We start from the raw sequence: 19,798 nt of genomic DNA on the forward strand, positions 1-19,798 counted from the left end.
CTCTTTAAGCTTGAATCAAGTGGGATGTAGGTAAGCCAGCTAAAGCCGAAGTGCGTGCAGGGAAAGCTGGACAGATGTAATTTTGGATGCAAGGCAGAAGTATGCCACTGAATGATGTAGCAGCGACCCACAGCTTCTATAAACACTCCCTGATGCATTCTTGCCTGGTTTGCATATTGCTAAAAGATAGAATTACTATTAAAAGAAGCAAAGAGTCTCCCTACAAAGTATAGCATTGTGATCATTGCCCTAAGCACTCCAATGTATTGCAGTTGCTTTGAATTAGTTTTTCTTGTGAACTCCTTTTAAAAAAATATATCCTTTTTAAGACAATAATACAATTGAAAATCATTATTTACAAATTCTGTGGCAATACATACAGCATTTTTTGTGTTATAAAGACATAAGTGGAGCATGAATAAAAACAAAAGGAAAATGAAAAGACGTGCAGCTTGTAAAAAGAAAAGTGCTGTTTTGAAATGTAGGACTGCTCAGGCTGAACCTGCAGAAATGCTAATATACCATGTAAAAAGGCTCAGGATTGTTAAAGGACTGTGGTTCATGTCATGTTTACAGAAGTCTCAAGCATACTACGTTCTGTAATAAAATGATATTTTCTAATATGAATCTTTGATTGTATTTTAACTCCTTCCCGCCACAGTCATTTTTTTTTATTTTATTTTTGTTTTAACTCCCCATCTTCCAAAGACCATAACTTTTTTTTTTTGTTGTTACAGAGCTTTATGGGGGCTTCAATTTTGCAGGACTAATTATATTTAGTAAGGAAACCATTTAAAGGGATTCTACCACTAAAACACTTTTTTTTTCTAGTTACCACGTCGGAATAGCCTTTAAAAAGGCTATTCGTCTCTTACCTGTGGAAGTGCTCTCCGCCGCGCCGTTCGTTCAAAATACCGGTTTGTACCGGTATGCTAATGAGTTCTCTCGCAGCGATGGGGGCGTCCCCATCGCAGGAGCAGCGATGGGGGCGTCCCCATTGCAGCTCGAAAACTGACCGCAGCGCCGCCTCTCTGGTCTTCGGTGTCCTCCCCTTGCCTCTTCAGCGTCTGTCGGACGCCTGCGCAGTATGCTCTCTGTTCGGCGAAGATTGCCGAACGTACTGCGCATGCGCGAAAGTGCGGTGCCCGCACTATGGCTGGGACCGTAATTTCGCGCATGCGCAGTACGTTCGGCAATCTTCGCCGAACAGAGCGTACTGCGCAGGCGTCCGACAGTACGCTGAAGAAGCAAGGGGAGGACACTGAAGACCAGAGAGGCGGCGCTGCGGTCAGTTTTCGAGCTGCAATGGGGACGCCCCCATCGCTGCTCCTGCGATGGGGACGCCCCCATCGCTGCGAGAGATATCATTAGCATACCGGTACAAACCGGTATTTTGAATGAACGGCGCGGCGGAGAGCACTTCCACAGGTAAGAGACGAATAGCCTTTTTAAAGGCTATTCCGACGTGGTAACTAGAAAAAAAAGTGTTTTAGTGGTAGAATCCCTTTAATATTCCATATAATATACTGGGAAGTTGAGAAAAAAATCTGAATGGGGTATAAATAAAGAAAAATTCTTTGTGCTACCTTCTTACGGGCTTTGTTTTTATGGTGTTCAATGTGCAACGAAAATGACTTGTCATCTGCAATTTGTGGGTCGATACGATTATGGTGATACCAAATTTATATAGTCAAACCCAAAACTTGCAAAAAAAAAAAAAATCTTTCTTGAGATCTAGGGAATAGAGATGAGCGAACAGTATTCGAAACAGCCGTTTCAAATAGCACGCTCCCATAGAAATGAATGGAAGCGGCCGGCATGCAGACATTGCCCCCCCGTGTGCTGGCTACGTCCATTTCTATGGGAGCATGCTATTCGAAACAGCTGTTTCGAATAGTGTTCGCTCATCTCTACTAAGGAAACTTTTTTTTTTGTTTTGTATTACCGTCAATTGTCTGAAACTTTAATAGAAAGTACTGCCTTGACAATTTGGAAGTTCAATGAGTACATTGCAATATGATGGCGGAACTTGATTAATGGAGCCCCTGGGAACCAATGGTGAGTATCCGTTCATTACTCACTGCTTGGCTTACTTCTGTGTTGTGTTCTGGCACCTGGTACACACGTTGCAGTGTCTGGAGCAGAGCTGTGAGTAATGAATGCATGCTCGCCACTTTCTCCTTGAAGTGTGGCGGCATTATCTTGTGTGGAGGCATAGTGGTGGGCATTATATGATGTGAGGGATACAAGGGAAAACATTATACTTTGTGGAGCAGTCCTGTGTAAAATATAGAGTAGTGCTGGATAGACACGGACATATTACCAGACAACATTGCACAGCATGCCGCACTATTTTGTGCAGGCCTTTTTACATATCAGCTTAAGCCACAGTCACTGTATACCGCCATGCCCACGGTCTCTGATCATTTGTAACATTTGACAACTATAGTCCTGGTTGTATTCTATGTGCACATGGCTAGCTTTACTACTGAAAACTCAGCCCTTGTATAAAACAAAGAGTTATAATAGAATATACAGTGAAATATTGTGCAGAGGACCACCCAAATTAAAAATGGCCTCTTCAGGGTGGTCTTCTCAAAGAGGTAATGTTTTGGAGATGTTTCATAATATAAATAATATAATATACTGCTGTCCAGATACACACACTATACACAGCTCACTGTGCTGCGGAATGTGGACTGACATAAGCTCTATATCGCCACCTAGCGGCCACAAGCCGCATTGCCCAGCGCCTTCAGTCACATTAAACGTCGCTTTGCTGCCTCTAGTGGGCACAAGCAGAATCGCAGTAGTTTCACTTCCTGCTTCTGACGCCTAGGGTGGGACAGCGGAAGTGCCGAAGGAACATCGTCGGTTTGGACTGAACGTCTCCTGCTACGTTGCCACAATCATGCCGGTAAGTGGACAAGTGGTGTCAGCAGTTCCAGGCCACCGCCAGCATGGCTTGTGATCGGTATAGTACTCGGTGAAGGATAGTATGACCATCAGAAAGGTGGGCGAGGCCCGGAGGAAGCGGGGAGATGTCACTCACCGGAGATCGGGATGTTGTGCACTGAGTGGTGGACACTACACCTGATGAAGCAGAGCTGAGCGTGTTCGGCAGTCTGCATGGTTGTATCCAGTGATTACAGCGCACAGTCCCTGAGACGTGTGACTGGTGAATGTTCACCCACTGGTAATAGCTGTAAATATCCAGTATGGCAGCCATTATAGATCCTGCAGGACTGTCACCCGGCTTCACTAGCTAGGTCAGTCTGTCTATACAGAATATGGAAGTAAGGGAGGTGTTACTGCATAACTGTGCATTCAGGACCCTGGGAAAGCTGGGTGACAGATCCAATAGACGCAGTAAGGCTTGGGCTACTTGGTGACTTTCATCGCCAGGTCGCCTAATGTCAGTGAACGTAGTCGTACTGTGACCAGTAGGCTGTGACTTTGGGTTAAATGCCTTTTTTGCTACTAGAAGTCTTGGTTGCAGCGAACTAGGGGTCACAGTGCGACTCCATTCTCTAACAGTAGTCCTAGCCTAATGGTGATAGTATTGGATGTCACGCAGAATCCCTACAAGCTGCTGTATGCATTTTCAAACCTTGAGAAAGGACCTTTATTACAGGGTTAATGCTTCCTATATCTAATAGTGGGATAGATTTACCAATCCTGGCTAAGATTTAGACAGTGCAGCCGTTTACACTGGTCAATGCTGGGGTGATCGAGCACCTGCTAGAACAGGGGTAGGGAACGTACGGCTCTCCAGCTGTTGCAAAACTACAGCTCCCAACATGCATACTTGCTCTGCTGTTCTGGGAACTCCCATGGAAGTGAATGGAGCATGTTGGGAGTTGTAGTTTCACAGCAGCTGGAGAGCCAAAGGTTCCCTATCCCTGTGCTAGAATGTGGCCCTATGTAACCAGGGAGACGCTGAGCTGTCAAATGGGAAAATGCTTGTATGTTGGGAATCGGATCATTTATGTGGACATGTGAAAAGCACTTGCTGATCGGCTGCAAACTGTGGATGTGCTGCTGACTTATGTGAGAGCGCCTCGACTAGACGGTCTATGCATGCCCCAGGTTCATCCTAGTGGGTGGTACCTTCTGTGTATCTTTAGACTGCTGTCTACATACTATATGCAGTACTATGTGTTAGTTTACCTTGAAAATAATGCTAGGCCTGTAGGTCAGATTTTAGCCAGAATTTCAGAGCATTTAGCTTTATGAATCTCCCCAATGAGTTTGAGGCATGGCGCTTATGATTCAGCAGGCCTGACGAAAAAGGGAACAGGATGTGGCTTACTCTATGTGCACATTTTTTGTGACCACTCTTGTAATAGTTATTACAGACACAACACAAACACTGACAACCTTGGCCATAAGTTATATTCCTCTTGTCAGACCCACAATGCACTGGGAGGCAGAGGTGCGATTCAGTGCTCCCAGGCCTCAAAGCAAAAATTGTAATGGGCACCCACTTATCATGTACTATCTATAATACTGTTGTATAGATGCCTTCGGGCTCCCTCGGACTGCCTATAGTCCCCATATAGCTACATCCCTGCTGTGAGGGGTCTGGTCCAAATTTCTTATTTTGTTAAATGCAACATACACTCACCGGCCACTTTATTAGGTACACCTGTCCAACTGCTCGTTAACACTTAATTTCTAATCAGCCAATCACATGGCGGCAACTCAGTGCATTTAGGCATGTAGACATGGTCAAGACAATCTCCTGCAGTTCAAACCGAGCATCAGTATGGGGAAGAAAGGTGATTTGAGTGCCTTTGAACGTGGCATGGTTGTTGGTGCCAGAAGGGCTGGACTGAGTATTTCAGAAACTGCTGATCTACTGGGATTTTCACGCACAACCATCTCTAGGGTTTACAGAGAATGGTCCGAAAAAGAAAAAACATCCAGTGAGCGGCAGTTCTGTGGGCGGAAATGCGTTGTTGATGCCAGAGGTCAGAGGAGAATGGCCAGACTGGTTCGAGCTGATAGAAAGGCAACAGTGACTCAAATAGCCACCCGTTACAACCAAGGTAGCCAGAAGAGCATCTCTGAACGCACAGTACGTCGAACTTTGAGGCAGATGGGCTACAGCAGCAGAAGACCACACCGGGTGCCACTCCTTTCAGCTAAGAACAGGAAACTGAGGCTACAATTTGCACAAGCTCATCGAAATTGGACAATTGAAGATTGGAAAAACGTTGCCTGGTCTGATGAGTCTCGATTTCTGCTGCGACATTCGGATGGTAGGGTCAGAATTTGGCGTCAACAACATGAAAGAATGGATCCATCCTGCCTTGTATCAACGGTTCAGGCTGGTGGTGGTGGTGTCATGGTGTGGGGAATATTTTCTTGGCACTCTTTGGGCCCCTTGGTACCAATTGAGCATCGTTGCAACGCCAAAGCCTACCTGAGTATTGTTGCTGACCATGTCCATCCCTTTATGACCACAATGTACCCAACATCTGATGGCTACTTTCAGCAGGATAATGCGCCATGTCATAAAGCTGGAATCATCTCAGACTGGTTTCTTGAACATGACAATGAGTTCACTGTACTCCAATGGCCTCCACAGTCACCAGATCTCAATCCAATAGAGCATCTTTGGGATGTGGTGGAACGGGAGATTCGCATCATGGATGTGCAGCCGACAAATCTGCGGCAACTGTGTGATGCCATCATGTCAATATGGACCAAAATCTCTGAGGAATGCTTCCAGCACCTTGTTGAATCTATGCCACAAAGAATTGAGGCAGTTCTGAAGGCAAAAGGGGGTCCAACCCGTTACTAGCATGGTGTACCTAATAAAGTGGCCGGTGAGTGTAAATGAAGAAAGCACTTTCCTGTAACCCTGCATGCCGTGCTTCTCCTCTGACCTCAGCCATTTGTGCTGTAGACTTCTGTGGTTTCTTGTATAGGAAGCCGCTGTCTGACCGTTACCAGTGGTGACCTACCAAAAGAGTATTGTATATATTACTATAACTGCAACCAATCTATTGTTAGGGTTGTTACCAAAGGTCCCATTTTGTGAAAAAATACCCTGCGGAAACACAGCAGAAAACACAAAATTACACTTTGTACTTGGCATTTTTCATTGTGTTTTGACATTTTCCACTGTCAAAAGTCTTTTTTTTTTTTTTTTTTTTGTTCTCCATAGTTTTATTTCCCAAACACTCTATGTTTCTGCAACATGTGGGCAAAAGCTGACACCGACACCACGTATTACAGAAAGGCTGCAATTTTTGCTGGTTCAAAAAAAGTAAAAAAAAATTCTGCAACAAAAAAAAAAAGCAGCTTTTCTGCAGCGTGTTCTTAGTCTTAACCATAAACTGTAATCCAGATATTGGGTGGTGGGTTAGCTAGTACACCATGTAAATGTTTGATCATAAAGCAAAGATTCTCCAAGCTATAGAGTCCAGAACACACATCACCACAGCATGCATATTGCTGAACACAGCAGCGGTGAAACCTGATGGACTGGTGTTCTGTTCCATAGTTGAAGCAGTCAGTATGGTGTCACCAAATTTGGCGCATTTTTGGCTTGTTAGCTACATAGTCCAGTCATATTAATGTGACCACCTGTCAAAATCCAGAATAACCCCCTTTGGCAGAGTGGACCACTGCGAGACGTGCAGGAAGAGAAGGGGATGTTGTGATGATGTTCACTGGGATGTTGAGCCATGCTGACTCCAGTGTCGTGGCCAGCTGCACTAGGTTACGCGGTTGAGCATCCATGGCGCGAACAACCTGATCAAGGTGGTCCCACAGATTCTCGATTGGATTCAAGTCCGGGGAATTTGCTAGCCAAGGGAGTATGGTAAACTCATCCTGGTGCTCCTCGAACCATGCACGTATACTGTGAGCTTTATGACACGTCACATTGTCCTGCTGGTAGATGCCATCATCCTGAGGAAAAACAATTCGCATGTAGGGGTGAACATGGTCCGCAAGGATAGATGCATACTTGTGTTGATCCAGTAGGCGGTGGTCACATTAATATGACTGGACTGTGTATAACCTTTTCATTATGCCAACTACTTGCATTGGACACTTACTGCTTCTGTCATGTCTATTCATCTTGAGTGGTCGCCAACAAATAGGACATTATGGGAGGCTACAGTAAAATGCAGCTCTCCAAACCGCCAAATTCTCTCCTGTGAGGTCTCTGTCTATTGAAAATCCACAGGTTTCTCATGACAGGCCTCAAAGGTATGGTCATGACAGCTATTGTGAACTACCCAGTAACCTGTATAAGTAATATTCTCTCTGAATCATTGCCTACACATGTTCCAGGGTGGATCTTTTACATTCCAGCCAGTGGCACACAGTCATTACTCATATGTTTGCTCAGTTAGTATTTACTGATATGATTGTATTGCATGAACACTTTGTCCACACAGGCCCCTCACAGCAGAGATGTAGCTATACGGGGAGTAGAGGCAGCCTAAGGGTGTCCAAAGTAAAGTAATGTATTTCTCCAGCGATTGAAATAATAATAAGTATCCCAGCATAGCATGAGTTAGTATGGCTACCCCCTCTCATTGAAATTACATGGATGTTGTCTAATACCTGTGTGTGATCTAACAATGTTTGCACTTGCTACAGGCCTACCACTCCACATTAATGGACCCAGACACCAAGCTAATTGGGAACATGGCATTGCTGCCAATAAGAAGCCAGTTCAAAGGACCTGCCCCCAAAGAAAGTAAGTCTTACCTTGCATTCCTGCTACAACATGGCTACAAGTCTCAGCGTGCTGCTTGTATGGTAACACCACAGACTAGTTATTAGTATCAGCATTGTTCTAGAAATGACATACAAGGGATTACAAAGAATTTTCGGAATTTCTTGTATCCTTACCAGTGTTTTTACAACCAAGCTTTGATATAAATTTTATTGGGGTCCATAATTTTTACATATAAACCACCAGCAGCTGCAAATGTGTCACTACGCCCTGTTCTGACTGTACAGTATAAGATATCTGTGCACTGCTTCACATGTATTTGTCTGTAAGGTAACTGAATATTAACTTTCATCATTAAAGGGGTATTCCCACAAACATAACCATTTCTACATTTGTAGATAATTAAAAGTTAAACATTTTTGCAAAAGTTTTAAAGATTTTCTCTAAATTTCTTGTAGTGACAGTCTTGTTATCTAGAACGGTCGCCAGTGGATATGACCGTGAATGCAGGTACATTCTAAGCTCAGAAAATCAGTCATGATGTCCTTATTGTAGCCGGGATATCTTCTCATACATGTAGTGTCCCTGCCTGATAACCCGGCTACAATAAGGCCATCAAGGCTGGGTTTTTGACAAATCGAAGACCATAGAAAGTTTCTGCATTCGTGGTCGTATCCATTGGCACCTGATCTAGACAACTGACTGTCAGCACTAAGATGGTCAAAAAGAAGTCTTTAAAACCCTGCAGAATTTTTAACTACTTATATTTGCAATATTTCACTTTTAATTATCTATAAATATGGATCTGGTTTTGTTAATGGGAATACCCCTTTAAGTAAGTAATGCCTAAGATAGATTAAAGAAGTTATCACATCAAAAATAAAAACCTCTTTCAGCCACGGTCAACCTTGGACTCAGTTTTGGCAGCCCTGGCTGATACAGGGGAATGTAGTATTACATGAAAGTTATTTAGATAAGTGTTATTCTTAAAGGGGTATTCCCATGTGCATAATCATATCTATATTTGTAGATGATTAAAAGTTAAACATTTTTGCAAATATAAGTAATTAAAAATTCTGCAGAGTTTTAAAGATTTTCTCTAACTTTCTTAGTGGTTAGAGTCTCTTTATCTTGATCAGTTGCCAATGGTTATGACCACTAATGCAGAAACTCTCTATGGTCCGGGTCTTGTCAGGAACCCAGTTATGATTTTCTTATTGTACCTGGGTTATCAGACAGGGACACTACATGTATTAAAAGATATCCCGGCCGCAATAAAGAAATCATGGCTGATTTTCTGACCTTAAAAAAGTTCCTGCATTCATGGTCGTATCCACTGGCAACCGATCAAGACAACAGACTGCGACCACTAGATATTTAGAGAAAATCTTTAAAACTCTGCAAAATGTTTAATTACTTATACTTGCAAAAATGTTTAACTTTTAATTATCTACAAATTTAAAAATAATTATGTACATGGGAATACCCCTTTAAGGATGCCCGTATAAGGATTTATTTATTTTGCTCACTTGTATAGCGCCATGATATTCTACAGAGCTTTACAGGTATTGTCAACACTGTCCCATATAGGGTTTACAATCTAAATTCCTTATCAGTATGTCTTTGGATTGTGGGAGGATACCAGAGTGCTCATACAAATACATGAGGAGATTGGCCTCATGAGGACGCAAATGACGGAGAGTCGAACGCTATTGTGAACCTTTATTTTTTTGAATAGTGAACAAGTGCATTAGTGGGAAACCGCTTTGAGAGTGAAACTACAATAAGTGCCACTTAGAAATAGCGTAAGCACTGATCTGCATGTTGGTGCTGTTTCAGTTGCAATGTGCCGAACACAGTAGCTGTGTGGCTGCAAAGTGTCAACCCAGCCATAAAATTCATGCACTGTATAAGGGCTTGTTCACATGGGGCAAGAGGGGGCGGATTTTGGCGCTGAATCCATGTCAGAATCCGCCCCCTCACAATTTAGGTCTATGTAGACCGCTAGCTTACTGTTTTCCGTGAGCGGCAAAAGAAGCGAGCTGCCCTTTCTTCAGGCAGATTCCGACGTTAGCCTCGCAGCAGCACCCTCTGGACTAGGCCTACTCTGGAGTGGTCCTGAGCGCCACACTTAGGACCAAAATATGCCATACCGATCCCCATGTGAACTAGCCCTAGCAATTTTTATTGCTGATACTTGATTATATAAAGTAACCTAAAATTTGGCCACATCTTCAGAAGGTGGTGCCATTGTTATTAAGTCTGCAGTATTCATATTGTACTTGTATTCATGTGAAACGTGACTTACCGTAATATTTTGTTTTCTTTTTCTAGCAAAGGACACAGATATTATTGATGAAGCTATTTATTATTTCAAGGCCAACGTGTTCTTCAAAAATTACGAAATCAAGGCAAGTCAATGCAGTTATATTCATGTAGTTTGGTACCGTATTGGGATAACTTGTGAAGTTGTTCTTCATTTATTCATATTTTGTGTTTTGTTTTTTCTTTTCTAGAATGAAGCTGACCGGACCTTGATTTATATTACACTTTATATTTCTGAGTGCTTAAAAAAGCTGCAAAAGGTGAGACTTTCAATCAAATACATACGCTATATACTTCTCTGACGCTGTTCTTTAGATTTACTAAAAATATTATTACTGGTGAGAAAGGAAGGCTTTGGCTTCCCTTAGTTGGTGCATTTGCAGAGCTGCTTACTTTCTTTATGGAGCAATGGCATCTGTACTGTTGCAGCCCAGCAATTAGCAGTAATCACATGCAGCCGCTAATGACCAGACTCAATGTAATAAAATAGGTCAGCATTACACCCTTCCTTATCATCTGTAGCACTGGGATGTGATACACCAAAAACATTAACAGGATGTCTTTCTGCTGGAAACTGAAATCTCTGCCAGATAGAATCTGGTGTAGAATTCAGCTATAATTTGGGCTAGTTTTCTGTCATAAACTATAATAAGATTGTTGAAAAACAGTGGTCTCACTCTCACCTTAGTTTCCAAAGTGCCGCAAATGATGGGAAACTAGAAAAAGGTTATTTGGGGGGGTGCAAAAAAGTGAGGCACCAAAAAACTGCATTTTTCTACTCCAGAAATTGGTGTAAATGTTATTATACCTTCCCACAGTGTCTCAATACTTTATTATGACAAGACCAGTACATGTTATTGAGTCTTTCAAGCATAGTATCAGGTATCTGCTGGAATAGTAAGGCCTAGTTTACACGAGCTAGTGACCGCGTATTTTGGTCCTGATTTTGACGCGGGAAGCTGCATCAGAATCAGGACCAAAATGAACCTGTGGCGGCTTCCCGCTCCAGAATAGGCCCAAATGAATGGGCCTAGTCCGGACGCGGCGTCCACCTCAAGGTAGGGCACCTCACTTCTTTTTTCCGCGAGCTGGAACAAACCGCTAGTGAAAAACGATCGCTAGCGGTCTACATAGACCTCTATTTTGAGGTGGATTCCACACCAAAATCCGCCCCCCCTGCCCCGTGTCAACTAGTCCTAAATGATTTAATCACGGATCAGATTTTTGCCATCGTCACATAAATATTGATTATTTAGTGAACGTTGGGTAAATTCCAGTTCATCGATATATAGTGTTGAGTCTTAAGAAAATCATTGTTTGGCAAGGGTATTGGAGTCGCATGTCGTTTTTGTGAGCAGTAAAAATTACCTTCGCCAACACAACACATCAGGCCTGAATATCCTGGTCAAATCCTCTCCATTGATGATATGGACATACATATTAATTTTCGGCTGTGAACTTCTATTCTGAAGACACAGACAATATAACGTTTGGTGTTTTTTCTCTTTAATCCAGTGCAATTCTAAAGGACAAGGAGAAAAGGAGATGTACACTCTAGGAATTACCAACTTCCCCATTCCAGGAGAACCAGGGTTCCCTCTCAATGCCATGTACGTGAAACCTTCCAGCAAACAGGAAGATGGTAAGTATCTGCTTTTGTTTGCTCTTTGTATACTGTGAGCTTTCTGTAAGCAAAGGGGGCCTATAAACAACAAGATCTCTTATCTCTGACTATACCCTTTTCACAGAAAATACTTGCTAAAAAAAAAAATATATATATATATATATATATATATATATATATATATATATATATATATATATATATATATATATATATATATATATATATATATATTCTGTCACTGATTTGGTCCGTGACATTTTGGAGCATGTAGCTGCATGTCCACACATACACACCACTTATTTACATTGTATTATTCTGCTTCATCCTTCTCTCAGAGGTGATGAGGGCATACTTACAACAACTGAGGCAGGAGACTGGCCTGAGACTGTGCGAAAAGGTATTTGACCCTCAGATAGACAAGCCGAGTAAGGTAAGTTTGATGCCCATTATTTATTATATAATCTTTTTACGATGTATTTTTGTGGTAAACAAATGTCAACACCATTGTGTCTGTATTTTTAACCCCTTCCCGCCGATGGCATTTTTTTGATTTTCTTTTTTGACTCCCCTCCTTCTAAACCCCATAACTTTTTTATTTCTCTGCTCCCAGAGCCATATGAGGTCTTAATCTTTGCGGGACAAATTTTTCTTCATGATGCCACCATTAATTATTCTGTATAATGTACTGGAAAGCTGGGAAAAAATTCAGAATGGGGTGAATTTGAAGAAAAAATTAATTTCTGTGACTTTCTTACGGGTTTTACAGCATTCACTGTGCAGCCAAAATGACATGTCCCCTATATTCTGTGTTTCGGTATGATTCCGGGGGATAACAAATTTATATGGTTTTATTTACATTTTAACCCTTTTAAAAAAAAAAAAATTCCAAACTGTTAAAAAAAATTTTTTTCTAAAAGTCGCCATATTCTGACAGCCGTAACTTTTTTATACGTCCGTGTACGGGAATGTATAGGGCGTCTTTTTTCACGAGGCCGGTTGTACTTTTTAGTTCTACCATTTTCGGGAAATGCTATTGCTTTGATCACTTTTTATTCAAATTTTTACCAGAATCAAAACCTTGAAAAAACGGCGGTTTGGCACTTTTGCCAGGAAAAATATTTTTATAGATTTGTAGAGCGGGCGATTTTGGACACGGGGATACCTAACGTGTGTGTGTTTCACAGAATTTAACTACTTTTATATGTGTTCCAGGGAAAGGGGGGGGGGGGTGATTAGAATTTTTAATACTTTTTTAAAAAAAATTTGTATTTTTTTTTAACTTTTTTATTTTTTTGCATTTATTAGACCTCCCTAGGGGTCTTGAACCCCAGGGGGGTCTGATCACTAATGCAATGCATTACAATGCTAATGCATTGCAAAGTACTAGTAACGTGACGTCGGCCCTGGAGCTTACTCCGGGTGCCGGCGATCACCAGGAAAATGGCGGCGCCCATGGGCCGCCAGGAAAATGGTGCCTCGGTCAGCCTTGACCGAGGTGCCGGAAGAGTTAATGCCTCCAATCAGTCCAGAGACTGATCGGAGACATTAGCGCCGGTTGTCTATTGTGTAAAGCAGTAGACACACGGCAACTATGGTGGCCGCCCAGCTACCGGGCAGTCGCCATAGTTACACACCCGGCATGCGCCGTACTGGTACAGCGGATATCGGGAAAGGGTTAAAGAGGACCTTTCACCTCCTGGGGCACATGCGGTTTAATACACCGCTAGAAAGCCAACAGTGCGCTAAATTCAGCGCACTATCGGCTTTCCCGTTCTGTGCCCCCGGTTATGAGCTATCGGTGTCGGTACTGTAGCTCTTCACTATCAGAAGGGCGTTTTTTGGTTTTTTTTTATATTATGGACCATGAAAACAGTCCATCAAAAACAACTTGACATGTCCTATATTTGTCTGCTTTGAGGGCCACACAGAGTCAATGGGTCTGTTTTTAATCACTTGGACAGCAATCTATTTTGGTGACCATTAAAACTGAACCAGTGCATACATTTTTTTTTTTTTACTTGGCGAACATCTGTGAAAAATGAACAGTCGTGTAAATAAGCTCTTAAATTGTACAACAACTGAATGTCATTTAGGTTTAGACCGTGTTTATGCCTCATTCCTTGTGTACAATCTGTAATATATGCCTAATGTACCCATAGAATGAGTGTCCGGGGTGACCTTAGTGATGTAGGTGATATGTTTCAGCATGTCATTTTTAATAGTCATTATAATGTCTTCAAATTTGCTTTTGAATACATATTGCACCCCAGAAAATAGTTATCTATTGCATGTTTACTTGGTTTTTACAGCAGGAGTCAGCCACACATCTGTAGCATACCGTTGCATATGTTTCAGTCATATATGTTGAGATGTGTTGTCTGCTTTATATGGCAAATGTACACTGCGAACAGAGTCTAAAAGAGCAATTTTATGCTACATTATTTTAATGTGATCCTTTTCTCTCTTTCTAGTGGTGGGTGTGTTTTGTAAAGAGACAGTTCATGAACAAATCTCTGTCTGGCCCTGGGCAATAAGACAAGAAGCTGGTGAACATTGTAATGATTGAATTATTTTGAGCAAAAGTTTTATACTGTGTTGTAATAAGAAGTGTCTCAACCAAACAAAGCAAGTCAACTCCAGCACTTTGGAGACTATTCAGTGTTAAGCTGGTGCTTAATAAACGTGAGAAATCTTTTCTTCATTATTGTTTGGTGGCTTTGTGCTTTGCTGTATCTCCACTGGTTGGAACAGTGATTTGTTACCATGCACACCCTCTCCTGTATACTAATAAAAGGCGTATATATTTACCCTAACAATGGTTTCTTCTAGTTTAAGGAGAATACAAAGGCAAGTGCAGTGGAAACTTAAGAAAATGTGTTGAATCCTTCTATAGTAAGGGTTACTCATTCATTTTATTTTCTAATTTCTATTGTTTACGATCAGTGTTCCTAACCTTCTCAGATTTGGGGAACACTCCTACCAATGAAATTTTACTAAAAGACAAAAAAACAAACCAGCAGTTCTGATGTGTGTTTGGTGCGGTATTTTAACTTTGTGTTGAAATGTAGAAATTCTCACCAAAAAACATCAAATCCGCATGCATTCTTTTCAGATACAGTTGTAACTGCATCACGTGAATACATCCTCCAAGCTACTCCATCCTATACTTCCCAGCCAACATATATAAAAACTCACCTTTTTCTTTCATCATGCCCAGTGGCCCCCAGAGACTTAATAATGTTCCTCAGTGCCCCCACACTAGTTGTACCATATAAATTCCCATGGAAGTCTGCTCCTTTCCTCTAGTCTGAGCCACATACTTCACTACTACAGTCATGGCCAAAAGTTTTGAGAATGATACAAATATTAATTTTTACAAAGTCTACTGCTTCAGTTTTCCTAATGGCAATTTGCATAGACTCCAGAATGTTATATAAAGAGTGATCAGCTTAACAGCAATTACAGCAAAGTCAATATTTGCCTAGAAAATGAACTTTATCCCCCAAAACACATTTCAACATCATTGCAGCCCTGCCTTAAAAGGACCAGCTAACATTGTTTCAGTGATTGCTCCATTAACACAGGTGTGGGTGTTGATGAGGACAGGGCTGGAGATCAATCTGTCATGATTAAGTAAGAATGACACCACTGGACACTTTAAAAGGAGACTGGTGCTTGGCATCATTGTTTCTCTTCTGTTAACCATGGTTATCTCTAAAGAAACACGTGCAGTCATCAGCATTGCACAACAATGGCCTAACAGGGAAGACTATCGCAGCTAGAAAGATTGCACCTCAGTCAACAATCTATCGCATCATCAAGAACTTCAAGGAGAGAGGTTCCATTGTTGGCAAAAAGGCTCCAGGGCGCCCAAGAAAGACCAGCAAGCGCCAGGACCGTCTCTTAAGTGTTTCAGCTGGGGGATCAGGCTACCAGCAGTGCAGAGCTTGCTCAGGAATGGCATCAGGCAGGTGTGAGTGCATCTGCACGCACTGAGGCGGAGACTCTTGGAGCAAGGCCTGGTCTCAAGGTGGGCAGCAAAGAAGCCACTTCTCTCCAGAAAAAACATCAGGGACAGACTGATATTCTGCAAAAGGTACAGGGAGTGGACTGCTGAGGACTGGGGTAAAGTCATTTTCTCTGATGAATCCCCTTTTCGATTGTTTGGGACATCTGGAAAACAGCTTATTCGGAGAAGACGAGGTGAGCGCTACCACCAGTCTTGTCTCATGCCAACTGTAAAGCATCCTGAAACCATTCATGTGTGGGGTTGCTTCTCAGCCAAGGGAATCGGCTCTCACAGTCTTGCCTAAAAACACAGCCATGAATAAAGAATGGTACCAGAATGTCCTCCAAGATCAACTTCTCCCAACCGTTCAAGAGCAGTTTGGCCATCAACAATGCCTTTTCCAGCATGATGGAGCACCTTGCCATAAAGCAAAGGTGATAACTAAATGGCTCAGGGAACAAAACATAGAGATTTTGGGTCCATGGCCTGGAAACTCCCCAGATTTTAATCCCATTGAGAACTTGTGGTCAATCATCAAGAGACGGGTGGACAAACAAAAACCTACAAATTCTGACAAAATGCAAGCATTGATTGTGTAAGAATGGACTGCTATCAGTCAGGATTTGGTCCAGAAGTTGATTGAGTGCATGCCAGTGAGAATTGCAGAGGTCCTGAAGAAGAAGGGTCAACACTGCAAATATTGACTTGCTGCATTAACTCATTCTAACTCTCAATATAAGCTTTTGTTACTCATAATATGATTGCAATTATATTTCTGTATGTGATAAAAACATCTGACAAGCATACATAAAAACCAGAGGGCAGCAGATCATGTGAAAATATAATATTTGTGTCATTCTCAAAACTTTTGGCCATGACTGTAGATGCTGGAGCAGGAAACTGAAGGCTTTCCTGTGCCACCATTCTATTCAACTATATTGGTGTCCTAAGTACGCCAATGTAGTTGAAATAGCACATGTGGCTATTTTCTTTTCTGGATTGTCATGGAACCCCAGTATGGAGTCACTGGTTATAAATAAAAAAAAACATCCTTCTAGTATAAAATAGAACTTGTGATGGGACAAACCATTGGAAAAAAAATAGCTTTCTGCAGAGAAAAACTGGAATGTTGAGAAACCAGGAACATGAGAGTTATAATGGAAGGGGGTTAAGGAAGTGAGAGTAGGGGAAGCAAGAAACAGAGGAAAATGTATTAGCAGATGCAATAGAAGAAAAGTTAATGTCTTATGAAGTGGATGATCTGAATAAGGGTATAAGTTCTGTGACTAGTCGTTCATTTAAAGCGGATTGCCAATTTATTTTTCTTTAAAGTTGCACAAGTTTATGAAACAAATCTGGCATGTTAAAGGAATTGTCCAGGGCTAAAGAGGACCTTTCATGTCCTGCACATGCGATGTTATACTAGAAAGTTGACAGTGCACAGTCTGCTTTTCCTTTGTGTCCCCGGCCTGGAGATATTAGTGCCATTAACTTTGGTATCAATCTCTGCCCACTATCAGAAGGGCGTTCCTGACAGTCCTTTTTCCTTAAAAATCCCCCCCCAAAATTATTTGGAATCACCATATTCTGACACCTTTAACTTTTTTTTTTTTTGCCATTTCCTATATAGAATTGCACCAGGTATCTTTTTGCGGGGTCAAATGTACTTTTTCATACCACATGTGAGGCAGAATCAGGACCAAAATACGCGGTCCCGTGCCCCGTGTGAATAAGCCCTTACTGATACATTTAAAGGGAAAATGGCACCAGGTCTGCACAGTGTGCCATGTTTAAAGACTTGACGTCTTCCTGACATCCACTGTCTTGTGCCACGTGTTAAGTGCAGGGCAACACTGATTTTTAACTGTTGAGCTCTATCCCACAAGATCACATACAACTCCATGCATTCATTTGGATGTCAGATGTAGCTCAATAGTCAAAATAAATTAGTGCTACAGAGTCTGTGCCTCTGGAACACATTGTAAAATAAAAATTAGATTTGCAGCGCTGCAGTAAGACATATAGTTTTCTACTCACCTGTACTATTAGTGCCATTTTATACTTTGATGTATTTTTTATTATTCTTACGCACAGCACTTCACGTCCCATAGGAGGCTCACAATCCACTTTCCCCATCAGTATGTCTTTGGAATGTGGGAAACCCACACAGGGAGAACATAAACTCATTGCAGATATTATCTTTTGGTCAGATTTGAACCCAGGACTGCAGCGCTGGAGGACTAGTGCTTTAATCTCAGCTTTGTGATAAAACCACTGTTTCTAGTTGGTATAAAACCAGAGAGTGATTTAAAATGAACATCCTTTAGGTAAACGCTTCAGCTCTACATACTGCATTGAATACAGGTATACAGAGTCTCTCTGGCAATGCTTGGTAAGAGCATTGCTAATGGAAACTTCAGCCTGTTTACTAATAAGTTTTATAGGTCAAGTATATCACCAAAATGTTCACCACGCCCCCTTACCACAAAAACACCCATTTTTCGCTTATTTCGCTGGGGGACACAGCACCACGGGTATAGACCTGGCCACTAGGAGAATGAAAAGCTGTGCACTCTACCTCTGGGCTAAACCATTCTCGCAGACACTGTGCTAGTCAGTTTTGAACCTAGTGTCAGTAGGAGGCAGACATGACCTGACTCAGGTTTTTCAGACTTCCAAAGTTTTATTTTTCGCTTCACTGGTCACCCAGTCCCTACTCACTGCACCAATGACCCCCCTTTTTGTAATCTTCCACTTCTGGGGCTCTTCTTGCTGCTCACCAAGCGGTTTCTGTTCAGGGGAGGAGGGTTCTTTTAGTTTCGTTGGGGCCCCTCTCCTGGACCCCATTTCTATTTTAGTCCCTGGCGTCTGCTGGCGACTAGGCCCACTGCCTCCTCAACACCCAGTCCTTCCTATTGGCCAGGGGGTGGTCTCCTTCTGCCTAATCCCTCCACCATCTGGCTTTTGGCCCCGCCTCTGGTCCTGCCATGTTTACACATGTGCTGCTGTGTCAATGTTTTTATGCGGCCAGCCTGAGCCAATTGGTCCTCACTTCCTTCCATTGCTCGCCTCGCAGCACTTGGAACAATACAGAGTATATTAGCAGGCCACTACGCAGAATACATGCATGCCGCACTAAAACCTAGCTTTAACCATCATTTGTACTTTTTGGCATCAAGACCTGTGTTTTTTTCTGGGCTGAACAGCTCCATAGGGGTCTTTCCTGTGTTGCCCTCCTCAGGCCTCTATGCCTCCAGTCTTTGGGCAATGTTTTCCTGAAGCAGTTCATTGTTCTGCCTAGGTGGCCGTCTATGCTGTTGCATTGCGCTTGCATCCGTTCAAGGCATGCTGTATCCTCTAGAAGGTGGTTGTGGCCTGTCCCTTCCCTTGGGAGTAACAGGGCTGGTGTTTTGTTTAGGCTCTGCCTAGTTAAGCTCCATGGCTATAGGTGGAAGTGGCCCTTTCCTCCACCAGCTCCTCCTCTTCGTTGCAGAGGTAAGTCTTCCTGTGACTCACACAGAGTAGCCCTCTGGGTCTCTTGGCAATCTTTTTTTTTTTTCAAGCTTCTCTTCTTGAGAGGTTTCCATCCCTCGGTTGCTCTCCCTCCTGGCTTGCCAGCGCCTCTCTCTCCTGGGTCCAAGAAGTGGTGTATACCAGCTACTGAATCGAGTTTTCTCAATTGTAAATGAAAGTGGTTTTTTTTTTTTTCTTCTCCAGGCTGCCCCCACTCTGCTGTGGCAAAGTGTTATTGTTCCCATTTCAGTAAGGACAGCTCCTTCCCTTCCTGGACCCGAAGAGGCTCATCAGACTTATCCACAAGTTCTACATGTAGCCCTGCGATCAGTTGTGGCATTCCTGGATACTGCCCATAGTTTTCTGTAATGCACTCCTTCCTCAGACTGAAGTTGGGTCTACGGTGATGACATCCCTTCCAATGTTCTTCCATGGCGAAGGAGTTGTTGTGATTATGCACCCGGATGTCTTCCAGGTTCAGCCACCTCCAGACTGGACATTCTGAGTAACTCGTGGTTCACCTTGGGCCCGTTCACAGATTTCACTGGCTCATCAGCAGGTAAAAGTTTACCTTGTGCCTTCTTGGCACCTGACATTCCGGGGAATGATGCTCAGTGCACTC

General features: G+C 42.5%; 1 protein-coding gene across 1 annotated transcript; it reads left to right on the plus strand.

The window, feature by feature from the left end:
- The first annotated feature begins 2,812 nt into the window (after positions 1–2,812).
- Positions 2,813–14,358, plus strand: ARPC3 (actin related protein 2/3 complex subunit 3). The gene is made up of 7 exons (XM_075272931.1): positions 2,813–2,917; positions 7,624–7,723; positions 10,037–10,113; positions 10,219–10,287; positions 11,543–11,669; positions 11,990–12,084; positions 14,126–14,358. The coding sequence occupies exons 1-7, from the start codon at positions 2,912–2,914 to the stop codon at positions 14,186–14,188; spliced, it is 537 nt and encodes a 178-aa protein (XP_075129032.1). The 5' UTR covers positions 2,813–2,911; the 3' UTR covers positions 14,189–14,358.
- The last annotated feature ends 5,440 nt before the right edge of the window (positions 14,359–19,798 follow it).

Source organism: Leptodactylus fuscus, chromosome 1 (genome assembly GCF_031893055.1).
Source record: "Leptodactylus fuscus isolate aLepFus1 chromosome 1, aLepFus1.hap2, whole genome shotgun sequence".
Taxonomy (NCBI): Eukaryota; Metazoa; Chordata; class Amphibia; order Anura; family Leptodactylidae; genus Leptodactylus; species Leptodactylus fuscus.